This window comes from Octodon degus, unplaced genomic scaffold (assembly GCF_000260255.1).
Source record: "Octodon degus isolate 3935 unplaced genomic scaffold, OctDeg1.0 scaffold00068, whole genome shotgun sequence".
NCBI classification, from domain to species: domain Eukaryota; kingdom Metazoa; phylum Chordata; class Mammalia; order Rodentia; family Octodontidae; genus Octodon; species Octodon degus.
In genome coordinates this window covers 3,063,434-3,089,929 of record NW_004524644.1, presented here as the reverse complement: position 1 = coordinate 3,089,929, position 26,496 = coordinate 3,063,434, and the positions used below count along the sequence as shown (strand labels likewise).

General features: G+C 50.2%; 1 protein-coding gene across 4 annotated transcripts in view; it reads left to right on the top strand.

Moving 5' to 3' along the window:
• Cdhr3 (cadherin related family member 3) overlaps nt 1-21,990 on the top strand; it is a 59,832-nt gene extending 37,842 nt beyond the window's left edge. For all 4 annotated transcript variants that reach the window (XM_023719483.1, XM_004635012.2, XM_023719481.1 and 1 more), the window contains 11 exons: nt 2,915-3,086; nt 4,259-4,361; nt 5,250-5,348; nt 6,963-7,189; nt 9,313-9,484; nt 11,492-11,742; nt 14,024-14,205; nt 16,241-16,260; nt 17,601-17,632; nt 19,205-19,253; nt 20,690-21,990. In XM_023719483.1, the coding sequence (XP_023575251.1) occupies nt 2,915-3,086; nt 4,259-4,361; nt 5,250-5,348; nt 6,963-7,189; nt 9,313-9,484; nt 11,492-11,742; nt 14,024-14,205; nt 16,241-16,260; nt 17,601-17,632; nt 19,205-19,253; nt 20,690-20,895 (1,513 nt within the window). In that variant the 3' untranslated portion in view covers nt 20,896-21,990. The remainder of the gene's footprint in view (nt 1-2,914; nt 3,087-4,258; nt 4,362-5,249; nt 5,349-6,962; nt 7,190-9,312; nt 9,485-11,491; nt 11,743-14,023; nt 14,206-16,240; nt 16,261-17,600; nt 17,633-19,204; nt 19,254-20,689) is intronic.
• Nucleotides 21,991-26,496: the final 4,506 nt, after the last annotated feature.

Sequence of the window (26,496 nt, the reverse complement as noted above, 5' to 3'; positions counted from 1 at the left end):
AAGGAAGAAAGGAAGAAAGGAAGAAAGGAAGAAAGAAGTCACCAGTACTGGGGGAAACAAGTGGCTGCCAGCCCAGAGGGGTCAAGGCAGGGGTCTTTGAGGCAGCGCCTGAAAGGTCCCACTTCAGGTCAAGCCAGGGGCTCTTCTTGTAACTAAGCATCACTTCTGCAGCCCGTGTGCGCCTGGAAGGTCACGGAGGGAGCCTGCAGCTTCACAGCTGAGGTCCAAACCTGAAGTGTCTTTACCACTGTCGTGGGAACCGCCCTTTCCGGTGAGGGCACGCGCACACCCCTCTCGGGGATGAAGGACTCCAAGTGCTTTCCAGGTGCTTGGCACGAGCTAGCACGCAGCTGGCACTCAATACGTGATACCTATTTGGTTTTGTTTTTTTTTTTCCTCCCCCCACCACATACTTTAGGTGCTTACAAATAAAACCACAATGTCATGCAATGGCTGCGGCGGTGAGAACGCAGGCCTCGATCGTGCCCAAACAGGTGTGGTCAGGGAGACGCGTGCACGGTTTTCTATCCTGCCAGCAGTCCCGCTTGGCCCCAGCAGCCCAGGACAGCCCTGCTCTTGGACTCTGGCTCTTGGTGACTGAACCCAGACCCCACCGTAGCCGCCAGTAAGCAAGGCTGTACGGTGTAGATGGGCACATTGTGGTTGGAAAAAGAAGTACAGAGGGTTAGAGAACGGAACGCTTGTTAGTCTGGGTGCTCCAAGAACCAACTGCCAAGAGATGATTAAGTGTGCAAGGTTGTTTTTCATTAGGGAAAATGCCTGGGAGGAAATTGGGGGAGGGCCGGATGAGGCTGGGGAGGGGGTGGCCAGACCTCAGCACAGGTCTGCCCTGGGTGAAGGTAAGAGGGAGAGAAGGTGGCTGAAAGACACTCTCGACCATGTGCAGTTTAAGGAACGCTCAGCTGGGGCCTTGGAGTCTGGAAGCCAGGGCCAGCAGGCTGGGGACAAAACGAGCCTGTCCTAGCACCTCTGCCACACCTGACAGGTGTGTGAGCTCCCTGCAGTGTGGGGCCCGCAGTCAACTCCAGCCATGACGGAAAGTCTGGGGCAATTCTCCTGATAGCCACAATATCTTTTTTTGGAAGAAATCCTGCCAAGGCAAAATATGATTGAGGCAGGCAGCAAAAATAAAACAACACAAACATCCCCCAAACGATGGCAACAGTAAAACCTAGCCCCAAATTGCTGTGTCTGTATGGCATCCCTGTGTGTTGTGGCTTGTGAGAGCTGTGCCTCTTCTCCTAGAATCTGGGCTTGCCCATGGCAGCTGCTTTGGTCCCTGGACTGTCCCCAGCATGACACAACGGAGGCTGGCAAAGTACTCGTGCTTGGGGACTTGACCTATCTTTCTAATTCTGGACTCCTGAGATGTCATAAGAAAGTTTGGACCAGCCTTCTGGGGGAAGAGAGACAACATGAAGCATAGACCAAGGCCCTCCCACCACCAGCCACAGGAGTATGGCCAAGCTAGACCTCTACCCTGGGTGAGCTACCAGGGATGGAGGAGCTCAGCCAGGTCCAGCTAGAACCAAGAGAAATGCTGGGTAACCCTAAGCAGGGTAAGAAACAGTGATCACTTCCTGCTTGAGGTTGCCAAGTTGGGGCCAGTGTGTTAAGTAGTAAAAGCTAGCTGGCATGGTTTATGTCCATTGAACGGGCAGATGAATGGCAACCTACAGACATGTAAAAGGTCCTAATGAACTGAAGCCTCCAGTGTTAGCTTTCCTAACAGTCTCCTGGGCCAGCTTTCCTCATCTGTGTCAGAAAGGGACCTCCAAGTTCAACCCTTAATCTCTTTTGAATGGGCAGTACTAAGGTGTCAGGTGGCCCTTCTACGACACTGAAGTCACAGGGACACACACAGAGGAATGCCCAACTTCTGAAGCAAGGTAGATGAGGCTGCAGGGTGACAGGTATTTTCTCTAGCCAGTCTTTACATTCCTGCGGGCAGAGTGTAATAACATAATTTATATTTCTCTTATATTCCTCTTCACAATTGTGCTCTTCTATGTCATCATTCATTCTACAAATATTAGGAAACAAAGCAAACATCCCTGTTTGCACTTGAGCTCTAGGTGGGACACAGACAATGACCAGGATAAAAGTTAATACAATACAGATGGTTGTGGTGAGTGCTAAGACTTGTGAATAAGATGTGGAATAGGAGGATGTGGTGCATGGTTATATGATGTGGCCTCACTGGGAAGGTGGCATGGATTAGTGGCTAAGGAAAGTGGCAAAGGGCAGGTATCAGTCAGCTTTGTGAAAGGATAACAAATACGTGAGACCATGAAGTTAGAACTGGTTTTGGCAGATCCAGTTCACACCTGGTGGGCTCCATTACTGTGGCCCTAGCTGAGGTCCTCCCCTGCTATGTCCTCTTCAAGGGCACAACCCAATGACTTAAGGATCCTCCCATCCCTCCTGTAAAGTTCCACTGCCTCCCAGAAGTACCACCCTGGGGACAAGGTCTTGGGGATATTCAGCACCCAAACAGTGGGGAAGCTTGTAGGGGGAGTACGGGTTTATGAAGAGATGCCCAGACCATGGGGAGAGCTGGCAGCTCCAGGAGTGACAGGAGCCTGCGCTGGAAGAGTCAGGAAGAGAGGAGAGCAGAGCATCCTGCAGGTCTTTCACGTCAGATTCAGGATGCAGAGTGAAATGAGGATGTAGGAGCACAGAGGTGACGTGGTCTGACATTGTAACAGGCTGTCTCCTGAGGCTGCGTTAAAAAATCACCTGAAACGAGGCCAGAGCAGAAGCAGAGAGGCTGTGAGGAGGCTCCCACAATGACCCAGGTCTGGCTTTGGATTGGAAGCCAAGGGGCGCTGTCCGGGCTAGGCGTGCTTAGTCATTGTGGAGGGGAAATACTGAGTCGTGTCTTCTTGCCCAGCATTACGGTATCCGAAAGACTGGCCAATGGAACAATGCTCCTGGACCTGAGCAAGTTCTGCTTTGACAGTGACAGCGAAGCCCCACACAATGCATTCAACTTCACCGCGCCATCTGGAGCGGGGAGCAGCCGCAGATTTTTACAGGATCCAGCTGGCTCTGGGAAAATCATGGTCAGTTTATGGTCATTGCATCATTAAAAGGGCATGAGGGAAGCTGGTCCAACAGGCACAGAGCTTTTGGTGCCCCGCAGAGAGAGATTTCCAAGGTAGCCCCCTCTCCGAGCCACAGTAACTCACAGACTTAATAGTGAGCCCGTGCTCCCTGTTAGGTCTTTATTTTACCCAGGTTCCGGGAACGTTTGTTAAGCATGGCTGGGCTGGGGGTGCTAAGGACCGGATTCTTCCCCGCACAGCTCGGTTTGTGTGCCTGCATAGTGCGCTTTTACGGGCACATTAGTGCCCTCTGCACTCAAGCGCTGTGTTTATTTGAGTGCTGGTTCCACAGATGAGGTGTGAGGGGAGGAAGCAGGGCTCAGCTCGCACTGTGGCCTGACAAATTCTGCATCGTAGAGCTGCTGGAGACCCAAGGGGGACAGAACAGGGAGGCTGCAAATAGCTTGGGGGGAGCGTGGAAGGTGGCCCCAGCCAGCCTGGGGGGCCTCCGCTTATGGACACCTGCTGGAGGGCAGTGGGGAAGGAGAGGAGGAGGGAGGCACAGGCACAAGTGGGTGGCAACGTGGGGGTGTCAGGGCTGGGGAAGGAAGGCAAGCGGGTCTACACCATTCCTTCTGCCCCACCTCCTTCTCTGCCTCTTCCTCCCTCCATCCTCAAGAGTCTCACCAACTTCATTCACTGCCGTGTTTTTCTGTTTAGGAAATCAACCTCTGCTCACTATAGAGAAATGTAAGCACAGAAAAGCATCACCGTTCTGTGATAACTGCAGTTGCTCTTTTGCCACATTTTCCTCCCGGTCTGCTACCTAGTATGCATTGTGTGTGCACATTCTACACATATGTGCATACATAGGTTAAATAATGAAAGCTTCCCTGGGTAACAGGTTCCGTGTCATGCCTGTCTTCAGCTAATCTGAAGTCATGAGCTTCTGCTTGTGCAGAATGCTGGGTAAGCATCTTGGTACATAGATTCTCCTTCCTGGTGAATTCCTTAGAGTAAATTCTCTAGTAGTGCACAAAACTATGATTATAACTTTTTGAAGCTCTTAAAATCATAAGAAAATGATTTCCAAAAGGATGGTGCCAATTTCAGGGTCTACCAGTGGAATATGAAAATGTCAACATGTAGGATTGTTTATTCTGTATCATCTAGTTTCTGTTTTAATCTAGTTGATTGGTGATCTCGACTACGAGGATCCCAGCAATCTAGCTGCCGGCAATCAGTACGCTGTGGTAATCCAGGTGCAGGATGCAGCCCCTCCTTATTACACAAGCAAGTATCATTTTCACTAATGGGCCTGTTCCTTGAGCATCAGTGATAAAACTACACAGGCAATGCTAGGAATTGGGCTAGGTTTCCCCTTCCACTAGCAGAGCTCTAAGCAGGGTACCTCCCTTTCTTGGCAGAATTGCAGCATGGAAGACTCTTTAAAGTCTCTGTGCCTCAGTCTCACTCCTTTCCAGTGCGTCTTTCCTGTTCCAGCTAGTGATTTTTCTAGGAAATGCAAACACCATCACGTGGCTTCCTTGAGCGCATCCTGTGGCTGGCAAGTTCACATGCAAACCCTGGCTTGGAGCAGGGAGTTTGCGTGGCTGCGGCTCACCTCCCTAGCTAGGGCTCTGGTCTCAGCCCTTCCAGCTTCTTTTTTTCCCCCAACTGGACCAAACCCTTTGCAGTTGCCCTGAGTGAATCACATACTTTTATTCTTCAGTCTTCTTGCACATACCCGAGAACATCCCCCAAGCCACACTACACATTCCTCCCAGTTTCTTTAATTCTATCCTTGTCAGGCTAAGCTAACACTTCCCACTTAAGCATCTTGAGGTCAGGAACACATAGGTCTTATCCACCTGTATCCCAGAGCCCATACTCAGATTGTACTTTTAAAGTATTGAATAAGCCCTCCTGCAATTGTAGCTACTTGGGAGGCTGAGGCAAGAGGACTGCATGTTTGAGCCCAGCCTGGGCAGCTTAGTGAGATGATATCTCAAAGTTAAAAAAAAAAAAAAAATTAAAGGCCTGGGAATGTATCTCAGTGGTAGAGCACTTGCCTAGCATGTGCAAGCCCCTAGGTTCAACTCCTAGTACTGAGAAAACAAAAAGTTGGATAAACTAATGAATAACAATTTAAATAAGTTTGTTTTCCATTTCCATCTTTAGATAACATCCACATTTCTATCTTAACAAGCCCGGAGAATGAGTTTCCTCTTGTCTTCGAGAGGCCATCCTATGAGTTTGATGTGTCAGAGGTAAGACCAGGTAAGTTACAAGGTACTACAGCCCTCCTGCCAGACTCAACCCAAAGGCCTGTCCTGGGAAGGCAAAGCTCCCGATGGTGCTATGTGCAGTGATTTACAGCTGATTTCTGGTTTTTGCCCCTCTTATTTTTTAAAAAAAAACTATCCTTGCTGGTGCCAAACTCTTTGGTAAAACTTGGACTGTATTTTATTTATTTATTTTTTACTATTTTTATCAATTAATTTTTTTCGGGGGTACCACAGATGGAACCCAGGACCTTGTGCTTGCCAAGCAGGCTATTTCATTTTTTATAATTAAATTTATTGGTACAATTTAGACATGCATGTTGCTCACATTGATCATAGGGAATCTGTGCTTGTACGTGATATATCTTACTTCCTCCATATTTGAACTTGGGTTTTAAGAACTGTTGATTCCATCGCCTTTCTCTGAAAGCTTGCTTGTCTGCCTGATTCCGCTAATCCTGCTCTCTGTGTCTTTCTCTTGGTCTCCACTGTGACTTTTTACCAGCTCACTAAGAGAAGTGAAATTTTAAAATTTCCTATTTCTCTATCTCCTTCATTGAAAAATAAAATCAACTCCTTTCTCTCTCCTGTGCTCCGATTCCCCGGAGGCCGGCTCGCTGCTGCCCTTTCCTCCGCTGCTGCCCTTTCCTGGTCTCTGCAGGCTCCTCCCTCAGCAGGGAAGCCCTGACTGGAGCTTCTTCAGCAGCTCCCCCCCTGTCTGCTGTAGCTCCCCAGGGCAACTGAGGTCACAAACTCAGCTGCCACCACACCACAGGCTTCCTGACAGCCCGGGAGTCTGAGATCAAACAGACTTCTCCCATATTTAAAAGCTAAACCAAATCCAAACCAAACCAGTCTTTCAGAAAAGAAAAAAAGAAGGTCCACAGAAAAGGCTTTTAATTTCTCACTTTACCTAGGGAATGACACTTTGCCTAGTGAATAACACATTCACCAGAAACAGGCTTTTCCTGATTTCACAGATTTTACAACAATTATTTTTGACCACCAGCTCTGGGTCACACACCTGGTGCTGGGGCTGTAGAACTAAATGAGAGGTGCTTTCTGCCCTGGAGGAGAGTAGTTTATGAGCAAGAGCTTCTAATAAACAGCCAAGCCAGAACTCCAGCCGGCCCACCAAAAAGAGTTCTAAAAGAACCAAAATGGAAGAGCATTAAGAACCTCTTCTCTGTAATCATCAGTGACTAAATTCTTTTTAAAATTATTTATTGTTTCACGTTGTTTGTAAGGGCCATTCATGCTTGTTATTAAAAAATGCTGAAAATACTCGAGACTTTTAGGGAGCCCCAAGGCCAAGAGTTGTGTGTGAGGACGGATGTCCTTGGCACTGTTGTTTATGGTAGCAAAATAATTGGCATCCTTGAGCTATCTTTCACGTCTCGCAGCTGTGCTTGGATATGGGGCCAGTTACCCAGTGGCTGATCAGTAGCATTATTTGGATGTAGGACGATTGAAGATACAAAGTGCCGCACAGGTTCTGAACAGCAAGGAGGCCTTCCAAAGCCTTTCTGCCCGAGGCACTGAGAACATCTCTTTCTGTCACCCAACCCCTACCCAACCAGGACTGACAGCAGGCACTTTATTCTTCCAGCTAGAACCCAGGTTGGACAGGTGCGAGCAACGGATAAGGACCTCCCCCAGAGCAGCGTCACGTACTCCATCTCCAGCGGAGGGGCCAGCCCCCAGCACCCCAACATATTTTGGATTAATCCCAAGACGGGGGAACTCCAGCTAGTAACTAAGGCAGACTATGAAACCACCCCCACCTACACTCTCAGAATCCAGGCCACCAACGGCGAGGACACAAGCTCTGTCACTGTGAGTGGGGCTGTTTGGTAGATCCTCACTCACTCCCCCAAGTGGTTGACTTAGGGTCTCCCTGGCACCTCCATGGTGTGGCTGCAGCCATGAGAATCTTCCCAGGGCAGGGCTTGCAGATGTGATAGAAACAAGCAGAGGCACCCAGACATAAATATTCACACCTCTGTTTGAGGTCCAGGCTTGTAGATGACTGGGAGAAGTGTTGAGCTTGAAATCAGCTGCTGGGACGTGCTGAGCCCACAAAGCCACTTTGTGGGACAAGGTTCCTCCTAAGGCTGCTTACATCTCACTTGGGTGTCACAGAGAGCATCAGTGAGGGGCTTGGAATGGAACATGGAGGTGGCTTGGCAATTGTCCATCTCTTCCCCACCCCGTTCGCATCACACTGGCTGGGATGGCTCTTACAACAATGCTGTATTAGTTAGCTTTGTGTCACTGTTACAAAATACTCAGTGCAGGCTACTTATGATGACCCATGATATGGGATGTTCAGTTCATGGTTAGGTGGTCCTGTTTGGGGCCTCCAGAGAGGGTGGCACATAGTGGCAGGAGTGTCTCAGTGAGTATTCACATCTGGATCCAAGAAGTAGAGAGAGAAGGGGATCCATGTCCCCCAGGCCTGGGGCCGGGGGCATTTCTCAGTGGCCCAAACATCTCCCACAATGCCTGCCTTCACTCCCATCCAGAGTCCTGCATTTTTAATATTCTTTCCTAGGTGACACTGCTGCTGGTCCAAGGCCACCCTCTGAGTAGCACACAGGGATCACACAAGAGTCTAATAGGTCTCTGGAGTCGGAGACTGGGATTACCTGAGAACAGCATGACAGCCCAAAGGATCCAATGCTTCTTGTTCTTTTCCAATAATAAAGTGAAAAGCATGAAGGAGACTGGACTCAGCTAGCAGCAGACAGCCGTGTGTGACACAGACAATGACCAGCACAGAGTTAGGAACATGAGTTCATTTCTTGGCTTTGATCCCAATTTCCCAAGGGGGCCTGAGCAGGGCTTATCTCTAAGTCCCTATTTCTGTACTTCTTAAGTGGCGAGCCACCTGATAACCCTGCGCCTGGATGGCCCAGCTCCCCCAATGACTTGCTCTGAGTTAATAGGATGATGTTTCCAGTGATATGTGAGGTTTGACATTGCCATCCAGGCAAAGTGGGAGAGGACTGCAGTGTTTGTTAGGCTGGGGGTTGAGAGATATGAATGGACTCCACTTTGGGAGCTAACTAGAGTGAGCATTCAATTTATTCTCAGACTCGGAAATAGTTGAAATCCCCAAATTTCAAAAGTAGAATGACTACGACTCAAAATTCATAAGCTTTTTAAAAGGGCGAGGAACTAAATGATCACATAAATCCCTTTCAGGGCTGCCGTTCTGCGAATCCGTGCTGGCAGGCGTCCCAGTCCACGAGCCAATCCACCAGGCATAAAAGGCAGCGATGAAAGCGCTCGCTGGCCCTGCTCAGGGCAGGTCAGCCCCCCAGGCCCAGCGCAGCACTAATAGCCCCGGTTCCAGATGAGATCCCAGCTTACGCAGGCCCGCTCCTCCTGGCCAGCGGTGCATATTACAATCAGCTGGGGACTGTGAAAACATGCCCAGTTCCCACCCTCCAGGGATGCAAATTCATTTGGTCTGAAGTGAGCTCAAGAAAGCGCAACTAGATTTGAGAAACTGCTGCGTGTGCCAAAGCAGAGACTGCATTTTGGTTCACAAGGGGCAATGAGCAAGGAAATGCACAGGGTCCCTGTAAACCCACAGCCGCTGCCACAAAAGAGGTCAGCATTAGCTTTGGGGAGCTCAGGAATCTAGACGCAGGGTGTCGGGGGCGTGTAAGCGCTGCACGTACCACGTGCACACAGTTACAGTGTAGAGTTTGGGGGGAGGACAGAACAGAATTAAAGTGCCAGCTTGGCCACTCAGCAGCTGAATGGTGGTGATTCAGTTATCTAATCTCGACACCTTTTCCTCCCCTGTGAGATGGGCAGGGTCACATTCCCTCTGTCAGGTAAGGCTACCTGAGCTGACGCCTGTGGGGTGTGCAGCTGGGAATTTGCCAGGCACATGGTGAGCCCCAGCCTCGTGTAGCCCTTACACACCACCCTTGTCGCTGCGCTAGGTTATTGTGAACATCCTCGGAGAAAATGATGAAAAGCCACTGTGCACCCCCAACTCTTACTTCCTGGCCGTCCCGGTGGATCTGAAAGTTGGCACAAATATTCAGAATTTCAAGCTCACATGCACTGACCTTGACTCCAGCCCCAGATCCTTCCGTTACACCATTGGCCCAGGTACGGCACTTGGGGCCAACAGCCCCGGTCTCTGGGGACTCCGGAAGGATGGCAGGGTCTGTACTCACATGTGGACCCAGGCGCGGTGTGGGCCTGAGGGAGGAGGGGTGAAGAGTCTAAAGGCCTGCGAGCTTCCTGCTGGTTCTGTGGCTTCCCTATTCCCCTAGAGCCCTTGCCAGGCTGCCCAAAGGTCCTAGGAGGGGTGAACTCTTGATGGTGGAGCCTTCTAAATCCCTGACTGCAGTGACTCATAAGTGGCATTAGTGTAATTTAAAAAAATAATTTAGTCCAACTCCTCAGCTATCTCTTTTCCTGAAAGCATATCGTGGGGGCAGGGGAGCCCAGGCCTCTCACTGGGATAATAATAGATTAAACAGATAAAGTGCATTTTGAAATGTGTCCTCCACAATCCTCTTCTGCTCCATTCATTTTCTGTCTTTAAAACACATACCGCTAGGTGAGGAAGAAGAAAAAAAAGAACAGACTTCAATGAAAATCAGACCAAAATAGCTCATCTAATGAAGTGCCAGGGCCAGAGATTCAAACCCAAACAAGCAGAGCAGTTCCATGCAAAAGAGTAAAAAATCCATCGTGGCCACCCGCTGAGCCCTGACAGAGCAGGAACACAGCAGTGGGGAGCCTCTGAGCCAGCAGTGTCACAAAGCCCAGGGGCAGACGCTGCCTGGAGACGCACTTGCCAGCGATGGAAATAGCCCACACCGAGAAGCCTTGGGCCTTTATGGAGCGCTTCACTGCTAAGGGAGGGAGAACTGCATCATTTCCTGCTTCATTTGCTGGTTTTCAGTTGGTAACGGGTCTGGAGCCACTGCAGGAATGAGCAGGAGCCAGGCGTGGCTGCAGCATTCCAGCTCCAGGCTGAGAGTTGGGTGCCCCCAGAGAGCTCGTGTAACTTTGGAGGAGAGGTGGGGCGAGGACAGAAGGCGGGGGTGCAATCCTTGCACAGCCAGGAGGCAGCTCCTTGGAGGAGTCCAAGGAGGACTCCAAGGACACCTGTGGCCAGTGAGACCGGCCAGCCAGCTCCACAAAGCACTCCAGGAGTCCTCAGCTCTTTTGCTGCCCACTCACTGGTCTGAGTGTGCATTATATCCAAGGTGTGACCAAGCATAACATGGAGTTCCCTTTTTTTTTTTTTTTTTTTTTACAATTTAGTACAGCAAAAGTCACAGGGCTATTCACCCTTCAGAACATCCCTCCTACTCGGAACACACTCACCCATGTTCCTGCCACATTCTGAAGCAGTTCTGGAAGTCCTCCTCCAGGAGTATCTTTAGTTGCACTATCGTGGCTGCCCCAATGTCCTGAATGGATGTAAAATGTTCACTTCTTATGGTCAGTTTTCACTTTGAGGAACAGCCATAAGAGACTTGGTGCCAGATCCAGTAAATAAGGTGAATAAAAGCATACCAGTATGTTTTTATTTGACAGAAATTGCTAGAAGCATTTTGAGTTGATTTAGGACCTTGAGGCAGCCCTAAAAAGACTTACAAAAGAGGACTTCCAGAACTGCTTCAGAAAGTGGCAAGAAGGATGGGATAAGTATGTTCAAAGTGAAGGAGATTATTGTGAGGGCCCCAATGGCAAGGTGTCTTTTACTTTAATACATTTTTGAACATTCATCTGTATTATGTAATCTTTCCGTGAACATTGTTGCCAAATGCTATAAATGACAGGTGACAAGCTAGCAGAGGTCACCCCAGAATTCTCAACTTTCTCTACCTGATGACACCTAGGACAATGTGTTGCAGTCCCTTTCTACTCCTCTCTTCTGCAGCCACACAGGTTATAAGCAAGAGTTTCTTTGTACAAAGGAAGACACTGCAACTGCAGGGACCTTTGGTGCATCGCTGGCCAGACCTGGTCCATCCAAAACACGGTCAATACCCGCGAGCATTTGGGGAATAGAGAAAATGCAGCTTTCTTCTACACCTTTGTTCTGTACCTTCTTGTCTTCCTCCTACCGACAGCCTTGTATCAAATCTCATTCAGGGAACATCAACAGCCACTTCGCCTTCTCTCCCAGTGCCGGCTCTAATGTTACGCACCTGCTGCTCACATCCCGCTTTGACTATGCCAGTGGCCTGGACAAGATCTGGGACTACAGACTGCTCATCTTCATAACTGATGATAACTTGCTGTCAAGCAGGACGAAAGCTGTGGCACTTGTGCAGACGGGAACCGTGACACTGAGTGTTAAGGTCATTCCCTACCCAACTACCATCCTCACAACAACTCCCATGGTAAGGGCTTGGGGACCAGGCATCCCCAGACATAAGCCCCTTAAATGTATACTACTGGAGCCCCTTAACCCCAGAGAAGTCGGGGGGGGTAGACTGAAAAGAGCTGGAGAATTTGGCCAGATTAGAATGGCCACTAAGGGTGGATAAAGCTCTGAGTGAGACCCTGAATTTATAGAACTACTGACTGCCTATTCTGTGTGTGTTTTTTTTAAAGAGCACATGTGCACAGGTGCAGGTACCTGTGATAGACTGGACATTGTGACACAGGAGCCGATTTCCATAGGCATCAGCCAGTTGCTCCCCTTATAGCCCCCTCTCTGCTCATCCACAAGAGCTCTGCAAACCAGTGATGTGGAGCAGGTTCCTGGCTGCCCTGTGCTTTTGACTTCTTTACAAGAGGAGATCAGTACCCTGTGCCCCACATTCACTCCAGATCAATCCATCCAATCTAGCAGTACTGCCCCAATGCCTCCCTGGACCCACCATCTTAGTGAATGGGCCCAAGATGATCTCTGCTCTCATGGACTAGCAGCATAGGTCAGAGCTTTTCCAAGTGTGGTCCCCAGAACAGCAGCGTCAGCCTTGCCCAGACATGCATTAGAAACATGGGGTCAGGTGACCGGGTGATAGCTCAGTGGCATAGATGCTGCCTGGCAAGTGCCAGGTCCTGAGTTCATTTCTCAGTACAAAAAATGAAATGCAGATTTTCAGACCCACTGTAGATTATGGAAGTCACAATTCATACAGCTGTGGTCATCACCTTGATCTCCAGGGAACTAAGTTGGAACCTGGAGTCCCCAGTGCTCCTCCTTACTTATAGGATCTGAAACCCTGCGGGTGGAGCACGCACAAACTGCCAATTACAGGTTGTGGTCAGTGTAGAAGGAAACAGAGGGATGCCTTGTCAGAATCAGCGTGGCGAGGGATGTGGGCTTGGAGTCTACAAGATTGTCACCCTGTGCCTTGGGGGTGCTCACCCCTCTCCTGGGGCTCCCTTTCCTCCTCTTAGTTGAAGCTCACCCCTGTCAGCCACTCTGTATTGCAGCAAATGAGGGGAAATGACAAGTGAGGGTGGGCAGCTTCTTTTTCATTTATTTATTTAATTTAATTTTTTTTTTTAGGGAAGGGTCTACAGGGTGTTCAGGGTCTCACTACTAGATCAAACTCATGATCCACCTGTTTACAGTCTCCCAAGAGCTGTGATTACAGGCATACACCACCACGCCCAGTCTCAATTACCATCTCAGTGTGACCCAGGGGTGGGGCTGGCACGGTAGACCCAGGGATCTAATCCCTGGCCCCTGTGCCTGCTTGAAGGCACTTTAATCCACTGAGCTATTTGGCTGGCCCTTAAAATTTTATTTATTTATTTAGTGCAGTGTCTCACTACACAACTTGGATTTGTAGTGATCCTCCTCTCTCAGCCTCCCCAGTGCTGGGATTATAGGTATATGCTACCATACCTGGTTTTGGTGACCTGCTCGACACCTGGGGTTCCAGGGCCATCATGGCATGTGGGACGGGGGATCGAACTCAGGACCTCACACTTGCCAGGCAGCTGCTTAGATGGCTGAGCTATCTTGCCAGCCCCTGGGTGGCCAGCTTCTGCTACTGAGTCTTCTTAATGCTTCTGTCTCCTGTATGGAATCAACATGACCCCCATCAGTGCAGCCACACGGCACCCTTAAGGCTTCCAGTGGTAGGAGCCAGTAGCTCCCCTGAGCAGGCACTGGGCTCACACCTTTCTTGGGCTTGCAGCATGACCCAACTGTGACACCTCCAATCCTGAGATCTCCGAAGCCTGCTTCTGATCTGTCTCCCACTCCAGGAAGCAGATGCTGCACTTGGGGTTCAGCTGTGACAGCAACCCACTCATGTGGCAGTGACAGCTGGACCCAGCGAACACAAAAGTCCTACAAGGTGTTAACAAAACCCAGCTGTCATGGCTCAGGCCATCACAGGGAGAGACACTGATGGCTCTTTGAGTCCCTGGGTTGCGCTGTGTGGTGGCTGAAAACAGTGGAGGGATGCTTTAGCTTTGGGGAAGGGGAAGAGAGAGGATGGAGTTGCTTTTCCATTCCCTAGCTTTTCTAAGCTTTAGTCTAGTGGGCTTTTGCAAAGTTGACATAAAGTAAGGAGATGGGTAGCACCAATCAGAACTAGAAGTACACAGAGGTTCAGCTTACAGTGCAGGACAAACAGTGGCGCACACACTGGACACCAGGCAGCACTGACCTCAGAGACACCACCTCCTCACTCCCTCTGCTCTCCATCCCTCCAGCCCAGGATCACCTATCAGCTCTTCAGGGAGAACGCATACTCCCCATCGGCATGGTACGTGCCTTTTGTCGTCACTCTGGGCTCCATGCTGCTCCTGGGCTTCCTGGTGTCGCTGATCATCCTGCTGGGCAAAGCCATCTCCAGACACTGCCCCTGCAACACCGGGAAGAGCAAGAAAGCTCTGTGAGTTGGGGCGGGCTGGGCCCTTTCCTCAGGGTTTCTCTCCCAGGCAGGGAACCAGGCATGAAGGAGAGAAGAGGGGATGGGAGCTGGAGGAATCCCAGCTGCCCTTGAGCCTGGGATACCCTTTGTAAAGGCCACCAGTAGGGACAGAAAATCATTTCTTTGGGTTCTCTAGCAACGTACCCTGTCCCTGATGGTGTCTTAGACCTTCCACTGCATAAAAGCTTCAGAAAACCCCATCGTGTGGAGCGACAGAGGAGGCTGTTCTCTGATTTGTAAAATATTTAAGGAAGGGATAGAATTAAAGAAAGCACAGAAAAACCTGATGGGGGAAGTAAGCTTTTGGCTCTGGGAACTCACTTGGGCTTTGGGGTGACTAGACCATCATTGTTCTTTGGCACGTGGCCCCAGTCTTTGGACCTTAGTGGCTGTAGACATGGCCGGGTCTTCTCTGGTCTTTGCTGATGCCTCTGCCTCTGCTGGGGACAAATGTGGACTGGAGTGGAGTGGACAGAGCATTGGCTTATTACAGACCTCCCAGAGCCAGTTTTCTTGACCCTCAGTAGCTCTTAGAGCATAGTGTGATGGTTCTGAACTTTGACCTGGAGTTAGGCAATGCCTAAGTTCAAATCCTGGCTCTCCCATCTTGTGTGCACATGGCTTTGGGCAAGTGACAGCCTCTATGACCTTTAAGTTCCTTGTTTGTATACTAACCGATTAAACAAATGTACTGCTCCTGTCGTAGAACAAGTGCTTAAGACATCATAGCTACTATTTTTAATTTTGTTGTACTCTTCTTCACAGCTAAAACCTAGCGCATTTAGGATTCTAGATTCAAGTTTCCCTTGTGCCCCAGTATCTTAGGGTATTAGGTGGTCTGGGCTTTAGAATTTCTTAATGGCAAAGAGGAGTGACAAGAAGCAGGTGCCTTTGAAAGGTGTTTTAAAGATAAACCATTAACTATCAAATCATTTGAAATATATGCATGACAATGGTATAAAATTATAAGGCATTAGCATAAAGATGTGCATTGCATTTTGTCATATTTATTGGGGAAGTTTGTTGCTATTGGCAACCTTGACTTGAAGGTAAGAAATCCTTGAGCATCTGCTGGAATTAAAAAAGCCATATTTGTTTGGCCTCCACTTACAAATTGACTTAAAAAAAAAGACTGATTCTAAAGAATGGCATTTAAGCTGGTAACGAGGGTGGTGCCCTATAATGGGATTTGGGTAGAAGTTTTTTGTTTTTTTTTTTCAGAACCGGGGATTGAACTCAGGCCCTTGCGCTTGCTAAGGAAGCGCTTATTCCACTGAGCCATCTCCTCGGCCTCTGGGTAGAAGTTCTTGAATGAAATCTGCAATTCACATGCAATTGTAACTAAACGTTAAATGTGCACCTTCAACCCAGTTGTTTTAACTTTTGCTCTAAATACTGTTTTCAGCATGGTTAATTTAAAAAGAAAAATATGCTAGAAATTCAGACTCAGACCTGGCCTCCCTGAACATTACTTGTATCATGTGACAGTGAACATTTGTCAGATAGCAAAGAATAAAATTAGAGTCACAGAATTATAGAATCCAAGTTCATTGTAGGAAGGGTTTTAGAGACCAAGTCCAGCCCTCTGTGTTTCGGGAAATCAGAGCTAATTGCCGGCCCTGCAGCCTCCCTGCTGTGAGGCAAGCCCTCTGCTAGGCTGGCAGTGGAGAGGAGAACAGGGCCGCAAGGCACACCTGGCCTCTTGCTGCGCTGCTCCTGCCCTGCCAGGCATCCTCACGAGAGACACCAGAGTCCCTGGAGCTCAAGACAGTAGTTGGCAAACTCAGCAGACTCCACAAGCTCCCCACCTAGTCCAAGGACATCAGGGCTAGAGCTGCAGCGTACCAGCCAAGCTTTCTTCTTGGCCCTCATCCTTGGGGATCAACCCAGACCCTGAAGCCTCAGGAACACCAGCCCCAGGGCCCCGCGTGATCAGCTGTGTGCTGGTGTGTAATGCTTTCAAGCTAATTAATACACGTGCTTTCTCCCTCCATAGGGCGAAGACAGGAATCACCGGTATGTACAGAGCCGATTTCCTTCTTTCACTTGTGTGTTTTGTTTGCTCTGTTGTCCTGTGTGTAAAAGGCATCAGCCTCGTCAGGGTGACTGTGTCTGATGGGTTTCCAGCCACACCACTGAGGGTGGAATGGGTGGGGCCCAAGGGTGCTCCTCGGATTGCGTGTGGTCCTCCCTGCTCCCTACCCAGGGTCCTGGGGGCCTGCCCATTAGCTCAGTTGCTTAAGTGCCTGCTAAAGCAAAGCAGTCAGGCTCAGGCTAATGTTGTTCAATTCCCAAATCCTTATGCTTTACCAGACCTGCCCTTCAGGCATCCTGAGCCAGAAAAAAAAAAAAAAAAATCCTTCCTACCCAGGGTCCTGACCCTTCAGCCCAACTGCAGCACCTAGGTCCATTCTCCTCTGACAGGGTGGGCAAGAATTCTGCATGCATTAAACACAAGCTGCATCTATTCGCTGCTGTGGGTTCCTCCCAAGGACAGCTAATGCTGGTAGCCACCCCTGCCTCTTTCAAAAGAGCAAGTGATACTTTTTTTTTTTAAGTGATACTTTAGAGATTTAGAAGAAACAAGGGTTGTAATGGATTTGATCTTCTTTATGAACTGTTGAGGTCCAACTAGTAGAGTACAGGGAATGGATTTTCTTTTTAATCATTTTTTAAAATAAAGAAATACATTAATTTCACCTTTCTTTCTGATTTCTAAAGCCAATCAAAGGCTAGGTGTGGGGGTGCATAATTATAATTCTATCACTCAGGAGGCTTAGGCAGGAGGATCACTGTGAGTTTGAGGGCAGCCTGGGCTACAAATGAGTTGAAGGCCAGCCTGAACTACATAGCAAAACCTTGATTTGAAAGAGAGTCTCAAAAAAAAAAAAAAAAAGAAAAGAAAAAGCCTAACAACGCTAGTTTTCGAAGTCTAGTAATAACAATAAACTGAAAGAGTAAAACAAAATTGAAACGATTTGCATATTGCATGTATGTGTGTATATGAGTGTGTACCTGTATGCTTTTTCCAGGAAGATGGAAAACTGTCCACATGTCTGCAGACAGAAAAATTCTTTGCCATGTCTGTAAGACTTGAGTTCAAAGCTTGTGAGGGTAGAATTTTAAGGTCAATTTAGCACCCACTAAATTGTGTTTAACATGTTTCTGCCAGCTTGACCCACTAGTGATACATACATGATTGTCCCATGGTGGCTTGTACCACCCAAGGGGACTGTGCCATGCTGGTTGGTGGCATAGACACGTGTGCCCCACTGGTGGTTCAGAGCCACTGGCAGCAAGACACGAGTGACAGCCCCACTGTGACACATTCACTGCTGTTTGTGCTCTTCCTGTAGACATGAAGCAGGTGAAGACAGCAGTCGTGGTGGTGAGTGTGGCCCAGCCTGGGCATGGGTACTGGTGGTGGCAAGGTGTCCCCACAGGCAGGCCTGGCAGGGCAGTTTGGGTGCATGCGCTGCTCCTGGAACAGCTTGCCAGAGACGCACTCCTGGCAGACATCCTTCCCTCTGAGCACGGCTTCAGGGTACTTGCTGAAGGGTTGGGCTCCGTAAATACGAGCCATGGTGGTGTTTCTCACCTGCTCGGCTCCTCAGCACAGCGCACAGGGTAGCAAGGAGTAGGGACCACAGCTGGGGCTCCCACTTTCCACAGGATTCAGGTTCTTTGTGTTTTTCTCAACCCTGTGGGAAAATGCTAGAGAAAGCTCTGCTTGGGCTGGGGCCTGGCTGTCCACTCAACCATAGGGCTGGGGGCCTCTTGGTCTTGCTGAGGTTCAGATTCCTTACCTGTGGACTGGGAGCAGGCTCACCTGCCCTGAGGCAACAGGTGGGAACTGTTTTGAACAGGGGCAGGTGTGGCGCATAAATGCAGGGTTTAGCTCTCCACTCAGCCTGTTTGCTTTACTGAAATGGAAGTCTCCACTGCGAAATGACAGGACTTGAAGGTGATGCCACCCAGCACATTCCTCAAAGTAACACTTTGTAGTGGCCCAAGACACATGAATGTGGTGACTGTGTGCATCAAAGAAGGCCAGGCTGCACATAGGACAAGGAGGCCATCTTTGGTCTCCGAGGTCCTACTGTCATCCCCTGGGGGATGCCCCAAGCGAAGCCCTAGATCTGTGCCATATCAGCCTAGTAGGTAAGTAAATCCCATGGCCATGAAGAGTGTGGCGGCTGAGATCACCCAGTGGATGAAACCCCTGCAATTCCTGCTTCCTTTTTTCTGTGGAAGAATAGGTGATTTTATTTGTGATTCAGCTGGGGTTGAAAGGCCCTCTAAGCTCCAAACACCACTCTCTTCAGTGTGCTAACAACCCTGATCTCCCACCTTTAAAGGGCATCACATGAGGGAACGGGGTGGCCATGGGGTCAGGGCCAGGTATGTTAGGCAGTGGTCAGGTCCTGGAGGGAGGGCACCAAGTCCCACTCATGGGGCACAGGCATGGGCAAGCCTAGATATGACCTGCTTTACACCAACAAGAGAGAGGGCAGAAGAGGAAGCCCAGGGCTAGGGCAGGTGGGCACTTGAGGGCTCATTTGTGCCTGCTTCACACCTGTCTGAAAATGACCTAGCCAGCAGATGCATCCTTAGCCACAGTGCGTGGTCTTTCTACTTTTCCTTCTCCATGACTCAGAGCCTCAACCGCAAGTCTGCATTCTGTGTGCCCCATCCTCCCTCCTGCTCCCCCCAGCATCTGACATCTCCTCCGCCACAACCTTGGGACTGCACTGTCAACCGTTTGTTAGTGGCAAGCTGTGCACAAGCAGTAATTGTTCCAGCCTCATTTACCATGGGTCCCCAGAATGCAATGCGATGCTCATTAAATGAATGAATAAATGTGGAGAAGCTCTGAGTGGGAACGGGACTGCGAGGATGTGTGGCCCTGCCTGGGAGAGCTTCTAGGGTTGGGCCTGAGGCTCTCTCTTTTTTTCCTTAGGAAACTGTCCAGATGAACACTGTCTTTGATGGAGAAGCTGTGGACCCAGGTAATCCAGCAGCAGGTGCCTGTTGTGCCCTTTTGATTTCCTGCTCTTAACGCAGCATGTCTGGCCCTTATTGCCCATGGTACAGTGCTGACCCTCACAAGCCACCTGGGAGGGGCTCTAGGCACCGAAGGCTGTGGACACGGGTCTAGGCGAGGCCTCAACCCGTTCCACTTGAAGGCTTGTGCTGGAGGCCACACCTCCTTCTTGCCTCCCTGCCCAACTCACCAACTGATTTAGGGAATTCCTGAATTCAAGATCCCACATATATTTTTTCCTGCTCCTTGGAACTCCCTGCCTTACTCCATCCTCCTGAATGCTTCTAGTACCATCCTCTTGGTAGTGGAAGAAATGGCAAGTTTGGCTTCCTTTTTTCCTAGATGAGCGCCAAGAATCCCTTCTTGGTTGGCAAGGCGCAGCTAAGTAAAGCTGGCGTCCAGAGCGCTCATCACCCCCACGAGATCAGTTCCAAATTTAGCTCCTTTACACACATCCCTCCACTTACAAAGACTCAATTATAGACGTGAATAAAGGGGAAGGAAACCAAATTCAGGAGGCAAGTGCGCTGGCTCCCTGCCACGCGCCCAGGCGCACGCCCTAGTCCTCCTCGAAAGGAGGATAGCGCCTCTCCAGTGAGAAGCTGCCGCTGCTGAAATGCAATTTCCCTCTATTATTAGGCACTTGCTTCCATAATGCACCCACACTAGCAGGCGCGCTGGGGAGAGCCTGCGCGAGAGGTGGTGTGGTGAGCCGAGCGGGGCCTGCCCTGCACGCCTCGGGCTGCGCGAAAGCTGGGAGGACCTTGGTGGCTTTTGTTTATTTGAGAAACTTAAACAACATCAAAAAAAGGAAAGACAAAAGGAAGGAATAAAAAGAAAAGGGGAGAGAGGAGCCAACTGGCTTCATGTGAGCAAACACGTCAATTAGTGTGTTGGCTGCAGCGCAATAGAAGCAGCTTGCTTACGTCATATGCATGGGGCCGGATTCCTGTCTGTGTCTACAAATCTCTGCTCCCCTAACAAAAATAAAAAGCAGAGCCTTTTCCTCCTTGCTCAGTGAATTCCTTTTTATAGGAGGGATTCAGGGGTCTTTAAAAAAGAACAAAATAGGCAAAATGTCCTGGCTAAACCTGTTAGAAGTTGGTCTTAGTTTCTCTGACATCCACAGGGAGCACAAGGGTGACACACATCCTCGTCTGGCAAGGGAGGCGGCATCGAGACTGTCCCAAGCCTTCCCATCCGCAGAGGTGTGGCATGTGCCTGGGGGAAGGACAGGCTGGAGACAAGCATGTGCCACTCTGAGCTCGCTTCCTGGCCAGGATCTGCACGCTCTGGCACGCGTCCTTACTTGGCAGTTGGAGCAGAGCCGGCGAGAGGTGGAGTGAGACAGAATTATTTGAATTCCTTGGTTTATATGATGGCTGTCTTCTTCTATCCTAGTGACTGGGGAAATATATGAATTCAACACAAAGACTGGAGCCAGAAAGTGGAAAGATCCCCCAGCTCAGAGGCCAGCAAGGAAGGAGCCCAGCGCCCCGGGAACTGCAGCTACCACCTCACGCAGAGTCATGGCTGGTGAAGGGCCAGGGCTGCCCGGCAGCATCAGGCAGGAAGGAGGCCAGCCAAGGAGCAAAGAGCATGCCTAGGGTGCCGGTCTGGGTGTCAGAAGCCAGGATGGCAAACCGTGCACGCTGAAGCACAGAAACTGAGCCCTCACACACAGGGCACCCTCTAGGCTGCACTCGGCCAAGTGTAGTACCAGGCCAGCTCCCACGGCAGGGGTCCCCACGTCTTCCAAAATCCACATGTGCAAAGATGGGGGCTGAAGGCATTCAGCATCCAGGGGGAATGCAATGCTTCAGTAAATTAAAAACAAACAACAACAACAGAAAGGGGCTGGATCGATCACATAGTTGCTTCTTTGTGCGATGGCCAGGAGAAACATGCCTTGAGGCTCAGAACTCCTGGGCTTCTGATCCATAGGGACTGCTGGGTTCTGGGCGCAGAATTGCCCTGTTCTGTCCTTGCATCGGCCTCCAGAGAGCTCTCTTCAGTTTAACACAGGACTTTCTGACCCTTGCACCTGATTGCATCTAGGATCCTTACCTGAGCATCCCCAGCTTCACCCATAAATACCTCTGTGAGTCACCTCAGGTCTTCTCAAAAGTAGAGCATGAAAAAATGAGCCAGCGAGCTGCTCTTCAGAGGATCAGAAGGCACAACAAACTCCTCCTTTTATCCCTTTCTTACTGAGGTATGACTTATGCTGACGAAAATGCACAGAGCTGAGGTACTTAGCCGGACCCTATGTAGACATCCCATGTGGTAAGCACCATTCTGAGCTTCATGATCACAAAGTGGTTTTGTACTCTTGAGTTTCACATAAATGGATCTGTGCGGTGTGCACTTCTGTGACTGGCTGCCTTCTGTGTCTCTTAGCTGGGCCCCTGTGGCACTGTGTAGCACTGGCCTAGTTTTCTACACTGCTGCGTCTGGTGCCCCTGGCAGACTAGGCTGCAATTTACTTATCCATTCACTTCAGTTTCATTTCAAACTTTTTTACTGTTAAGAGTTACAGCACTACAAACATTTTTGTACTTGTATTTTGGTGAACATAAACATTCATTGCTTCTGAGCATATATATCCAGGAGGGGGGTTGCTGGGGCAACTGTTGTAGACCTCCAAGGAACCCCAAGGTTGTGGCTCCAGGATTCATGCCAGCAGCAATGACTCAGAGTTCCATGTCTTCTGTTTTTTGTCAACACTTTAGATTCTCCATCCTCTAATTTTAGCCATCCTGGTGGTTTTTTTTTTTAAAGGCTCCTAAAGTGAGATCTATTATTCTCAAAGCGGAAACGACACCGTCTTTATAACCAGCTGCTCCTGTCCTTCTCAATCTGCCCCTGGAGGGTCCCCCAGGACTCTGTGTGGAGACAAACTCTGTGTGGAAGGTGATATCTGATCATACACCTCAGACTTCCCCCTGCTGCCCAAGCTGGGGAACCGAGAGCCACAGTGTCCTAACGGATAGGAAATGACAGTTTGCAGTGTGTCTCAGGAGACAGCAAGGGCCCTGTGCCTCCCAGGCCTGCTCCCTGCCCACTGGGGCACTGTCCAAAACCACTAGAAGGGATGAGGTGACGATCCCTGGAGCAGCACCCCCTTCCCTCGGGGCGAGTGAGGACCTCCAGGCCCACGGTGCCTGGGGATAGCAGGCAGGACGTGGCCTGCAGCAGGGACAGGGCTCTTGCTTGTCCATCGCCTGCCCGAGCCAGCACAACTTCCCAGGGGAGAACAAGATTTGTGAAACCTGGCCCTGCCTCAGGTGGGCCTGATCTTTTCTGTTCATTTATTCTGATTTGTTTGAGACAGGCTCCTGCTGTGTAGTTCAGGCTGCCTTAAACTCATCTTGTAGCCCCGGCTGGCCTCAAATTCAGGGTGATCTTCTTGTCTCAGCCTCTCAAGTGCTACGATTACAAGCGTGCACCACCAGTGCCTGGAAGAAGCTTTTTTTTTTTTTTCCTTTTTAGTGCTGGGCCCTGAACTCATGACAGCGCTCTATCACTGTGTTACACCCATGTCCCCTCAATAGAAATCCTGCAAATGGGGCTGAAAGTCTGCAGACACAGACCGAGCCATGCATTTGTGCCAGTTAGAGCAGGTGTGGGGGCTGAGAGCTGACTGAAGGCTCCGCAAGTCTGTGGGGCCCCAACACTCCATGCTTTGGTGCTTGCTTTGAGGCAAGTAGCAGGAGGCTGAGAAGGAGGAGGGGTCTGAGTCACTGGCTCTACACCCACTAGGCAGGGTTGGAAGGGGTGGCTGCCCTTCCTTCCCAGAGAGGTAGGCTGAGAGGGAGCTGTGCTCGATGGGCTGAAGTTGGCTCGGGAAGAACCTCCCGGACGCTGGGCTCACACACAGAGCTTGGTGTCCTCTTTGGCGATGGTGGGTGCAGCTGCTTGCCCTCCTGCCCCACGTGGGCCCAATGGAACCGAAGACCTATGAATGGGAGTGGTGGCTGGAGGCTCCAGGGGAGACCTTTGCCCAGCCCTTTCCCTTTTGCATAGCTGCCTGTGTGATGGGGAGAAATCCAGGAATGTGAGGGCCAGATCGAGACCACTTGGTTGCTAAATGTACCAGGATGGAAAAAGAGAAAAGAGTTATCTGAATGAAATGAAATGAATTCAGCAGCCGTGTGACCTTGGGTTTCTCCTGCAAGGCCCCAAGCATGGATGGCTGGGTGGTAGCCAGTGTTCACCTTTTCCACTCTAATTCATGATCAGATTGGGGCACGTGCATGCAGGGGCCACGCTGCGCTGCTGAGGGTGGGAATGGGTCAGGGCTGAGGCCGGAGTTTCCCGTACTCCATAGAAAGCACAGCCTGCATCTCTGGGGCTGTGTGCAAGGAAAACGCATGCAGTTCCTGGATGGAAAATGCGATGCTGCTTTTGCCCCGGGGACCCCTCTTCCGCCTGGGTGGCTCCATTGTTTGCCTTTTTATTTAGCGCTATTTGTGATGGTTGAGAAAATTAAGCAACAAAATGAGTAAACACAGAATGATCGCCACTTCGGCAGGTGTGTCTCATTTCCAACACAGCACACGTGGCCAGGCCTCTCGTTCATTCGGGTGCTGGTGACTGCAGGGCCAGGGTCAGGGACCATGGCAGCTGCAGCCCAGCGCATGGCCACATGGGCCTGGCAGGGAGCTCCCTGGAGAAGTCTGCTTCTATGTCCATGGCTTTCTCAGTTCCTCAGGTTTCTGTCCGAGAGATAAACTAACCCAAGCATGGAGTCTCACAGCCATTTTTGAAAGTACTTAGAAAGTTAACAGGGAGCCTTTATGGGGAGGTAGTTGAGATGCCCGGGTTGACAACAGCCTGTGGTGAAGAGGCCACCTTCCTGTGACCTCAGCTCCAGATGACAGCCCGAGCCAGGTGACTCCTGTGTGGAAGGTGGAAGGGTCGGAGTCAGGCAGACATTTAGTCTGGATCTCAAGGAAAAGCTCAACTGTGGGCTGGGGCGGACTCAGATCACTGAGACCTAAGATGCGGCTCCCGCCTAGTGAGTGAGGAGACGTGGGTTTATTAAGGAGACAACCAAGGGACAGGCACAGTTCGTACACCTACAATCCCCAGCTACTCAGGAGGCCGAGGCAAGAGCATGAGTTCAAGGCTGGCCTGAAGAATTTAGCAAGACTAGCTTGAAAAAAAGAAAAAAAGAAAAGGAAAGCAAGCCAGCCACCACGCAGGCACTTTTCAAGAACTACGAGAGTGCTGGAGGCAGAAAACAATGGCCAGCCCAGGCTCTGAAAGTATAATTAGGGCCTGGAGCCTGAGTGGCTTTTGATGGCAGAGACAAAATTGAAGTGCGAGAGTTGCTCTGAGCAAAGGCTGCGCATGGGTTTCAGTCCATTTCTAGCCAATTCTTGTCCAGAGGACTGTGGAGCTGCCGCGTGGGTAGGTAGCATGCACTCACGTTCGTTTGCAGAATGGGATTGAATGGAGCAGGCCATAGTTGATTTTTCTTACCCAGGTATAGTAGTCACAAGTTTTCTATCTAGCTCTTCATAAACACTATTATAACCAACAAGGAACAGTTACATGGGGCTTACTAGGTATCCAGCACTCTTCCAGGCTCTGGGAATCCAGCAGTAACAGGTGCTGGCTGGGCCACACGGATAAACAGAGCTCCAACCCCAAGCTACAGCAACCTGCCCCATTAGAAATTGATAGTTTCCGTACTTTCTGTTGGCTTCCTACTTGGGACCAACCAGAGAAAACCAGATGCACCAATCATAGAGGGTGCCCCACCCCCAGTTCCCCCAGCCTGGCCTCTCCGGGCTGGAAGCCCTTGCCAGGCACATTCAGTTCCTCCTCCTTTCCCCTCTGGAGGTCTAGCCCTCTCCTCTGCTTGCCTGTGGGTCTCTAGCCAAGCCCAGTCAGGTTGGTTAACTCCTTCGCCATGGTAAGCTTGAGACAGCTTATGCTTTTGTCTAGTGGTTGGTCTTTGTTTATTTCTACTGAGCTCCCTGACAAATAGCTTTGATGTATAAACATGATATAAGAAATGTTGATGATGGTTATCGGGAAAACAAGCAGGGTCAAGGGCTACAAATATGGGATGGCTGTGTTTAGTATGTAGGTGAGAAGACCTACTGGTGAGGGGAGATTCAAACAGTAGAAGAGAGAGAGAGCCCTGTGGCACCCAGGAAGAGCCTTCCAGGTGCAGAGCACAAGGACTCGGGCCAGCTGGGGGTAGCAAGGGGTGCAAGGACCAGGAGGCTGACTTCAGAGAGGGGTTCAGGGAACGCAGGGGCATGTCTATGTGTATGGGGGCATCAGTACAGTCTGCAGCGGGTATGGGCTTTGCATATGACCCAGGGCCCCACAGACACTGTCAAGACCTTAGCTTTTACTTTGAGCATGACCAGAGTCACTGCAGGCTGTGAACAGAGTGTAGCAGAGCTTATGCCCTGCCAGGGTATTTTTGATTTGCTAATGTGATGGGAGGAGACAAGAGTGGAAAGAGAGAAACCCATGAGTTAGCTGTTGCATAAGCCAGAGCAGACACTTGGGGACTTGGGCCAGGCCTCAAGGGGGAGGGACAATGGACACCTGCAGCCCCCTTTCAGAAACAGTCTTAGATATGGATGAAGCCCTGCGTACTTCTGGGCCTCACTCCTGCACCAGCAAAGGCTGGGCCAGTCTCTCTTGGTGGAAGCTGCTAGGCAGTCACCTGCGGTGAAGCAAGCCGCTGCCCCTGCTGTACCCATTGCTTCTGTGGGGTGTCCTGGCAGCGAGAGCCTTCACAGGTTTCTGCCATGCTTCCTGCTGGGAACCCAGACAAGGATGCCAGGAGCCAGAGGGAGCAGGCCCAGGCAGGCAGCCCTGGTCTGGACTCCTGCTGTGTGAGGTCGCCCCAGCTGAAAGCACAGCTCCGATGAATGCCATCTGCCAGGGGCTCTGACTACAGGAAAGCCCCTAACTTTTACTCATGAGTTCCCCAAGAAAACTGTGTTTGAGGGAGATAAGGAGAGATGAGTATGTCTTGGAAATCGAGAGCCTTGGGCCTGAAGCTGTGAAGACACTTCCTCCTTAAAATGGTGTTTCTCCTGTCCCTAGGGGCACAAATGTAATGATCAGTCCTGGTTTTTAGATTGGAGAACATGATTCTTGATTTTTTTTTTCAGTACTATGGATTATTGAACCTAGAGCTTCTGCTCTGAGCCACACAGCCCTCCCCCTTAACT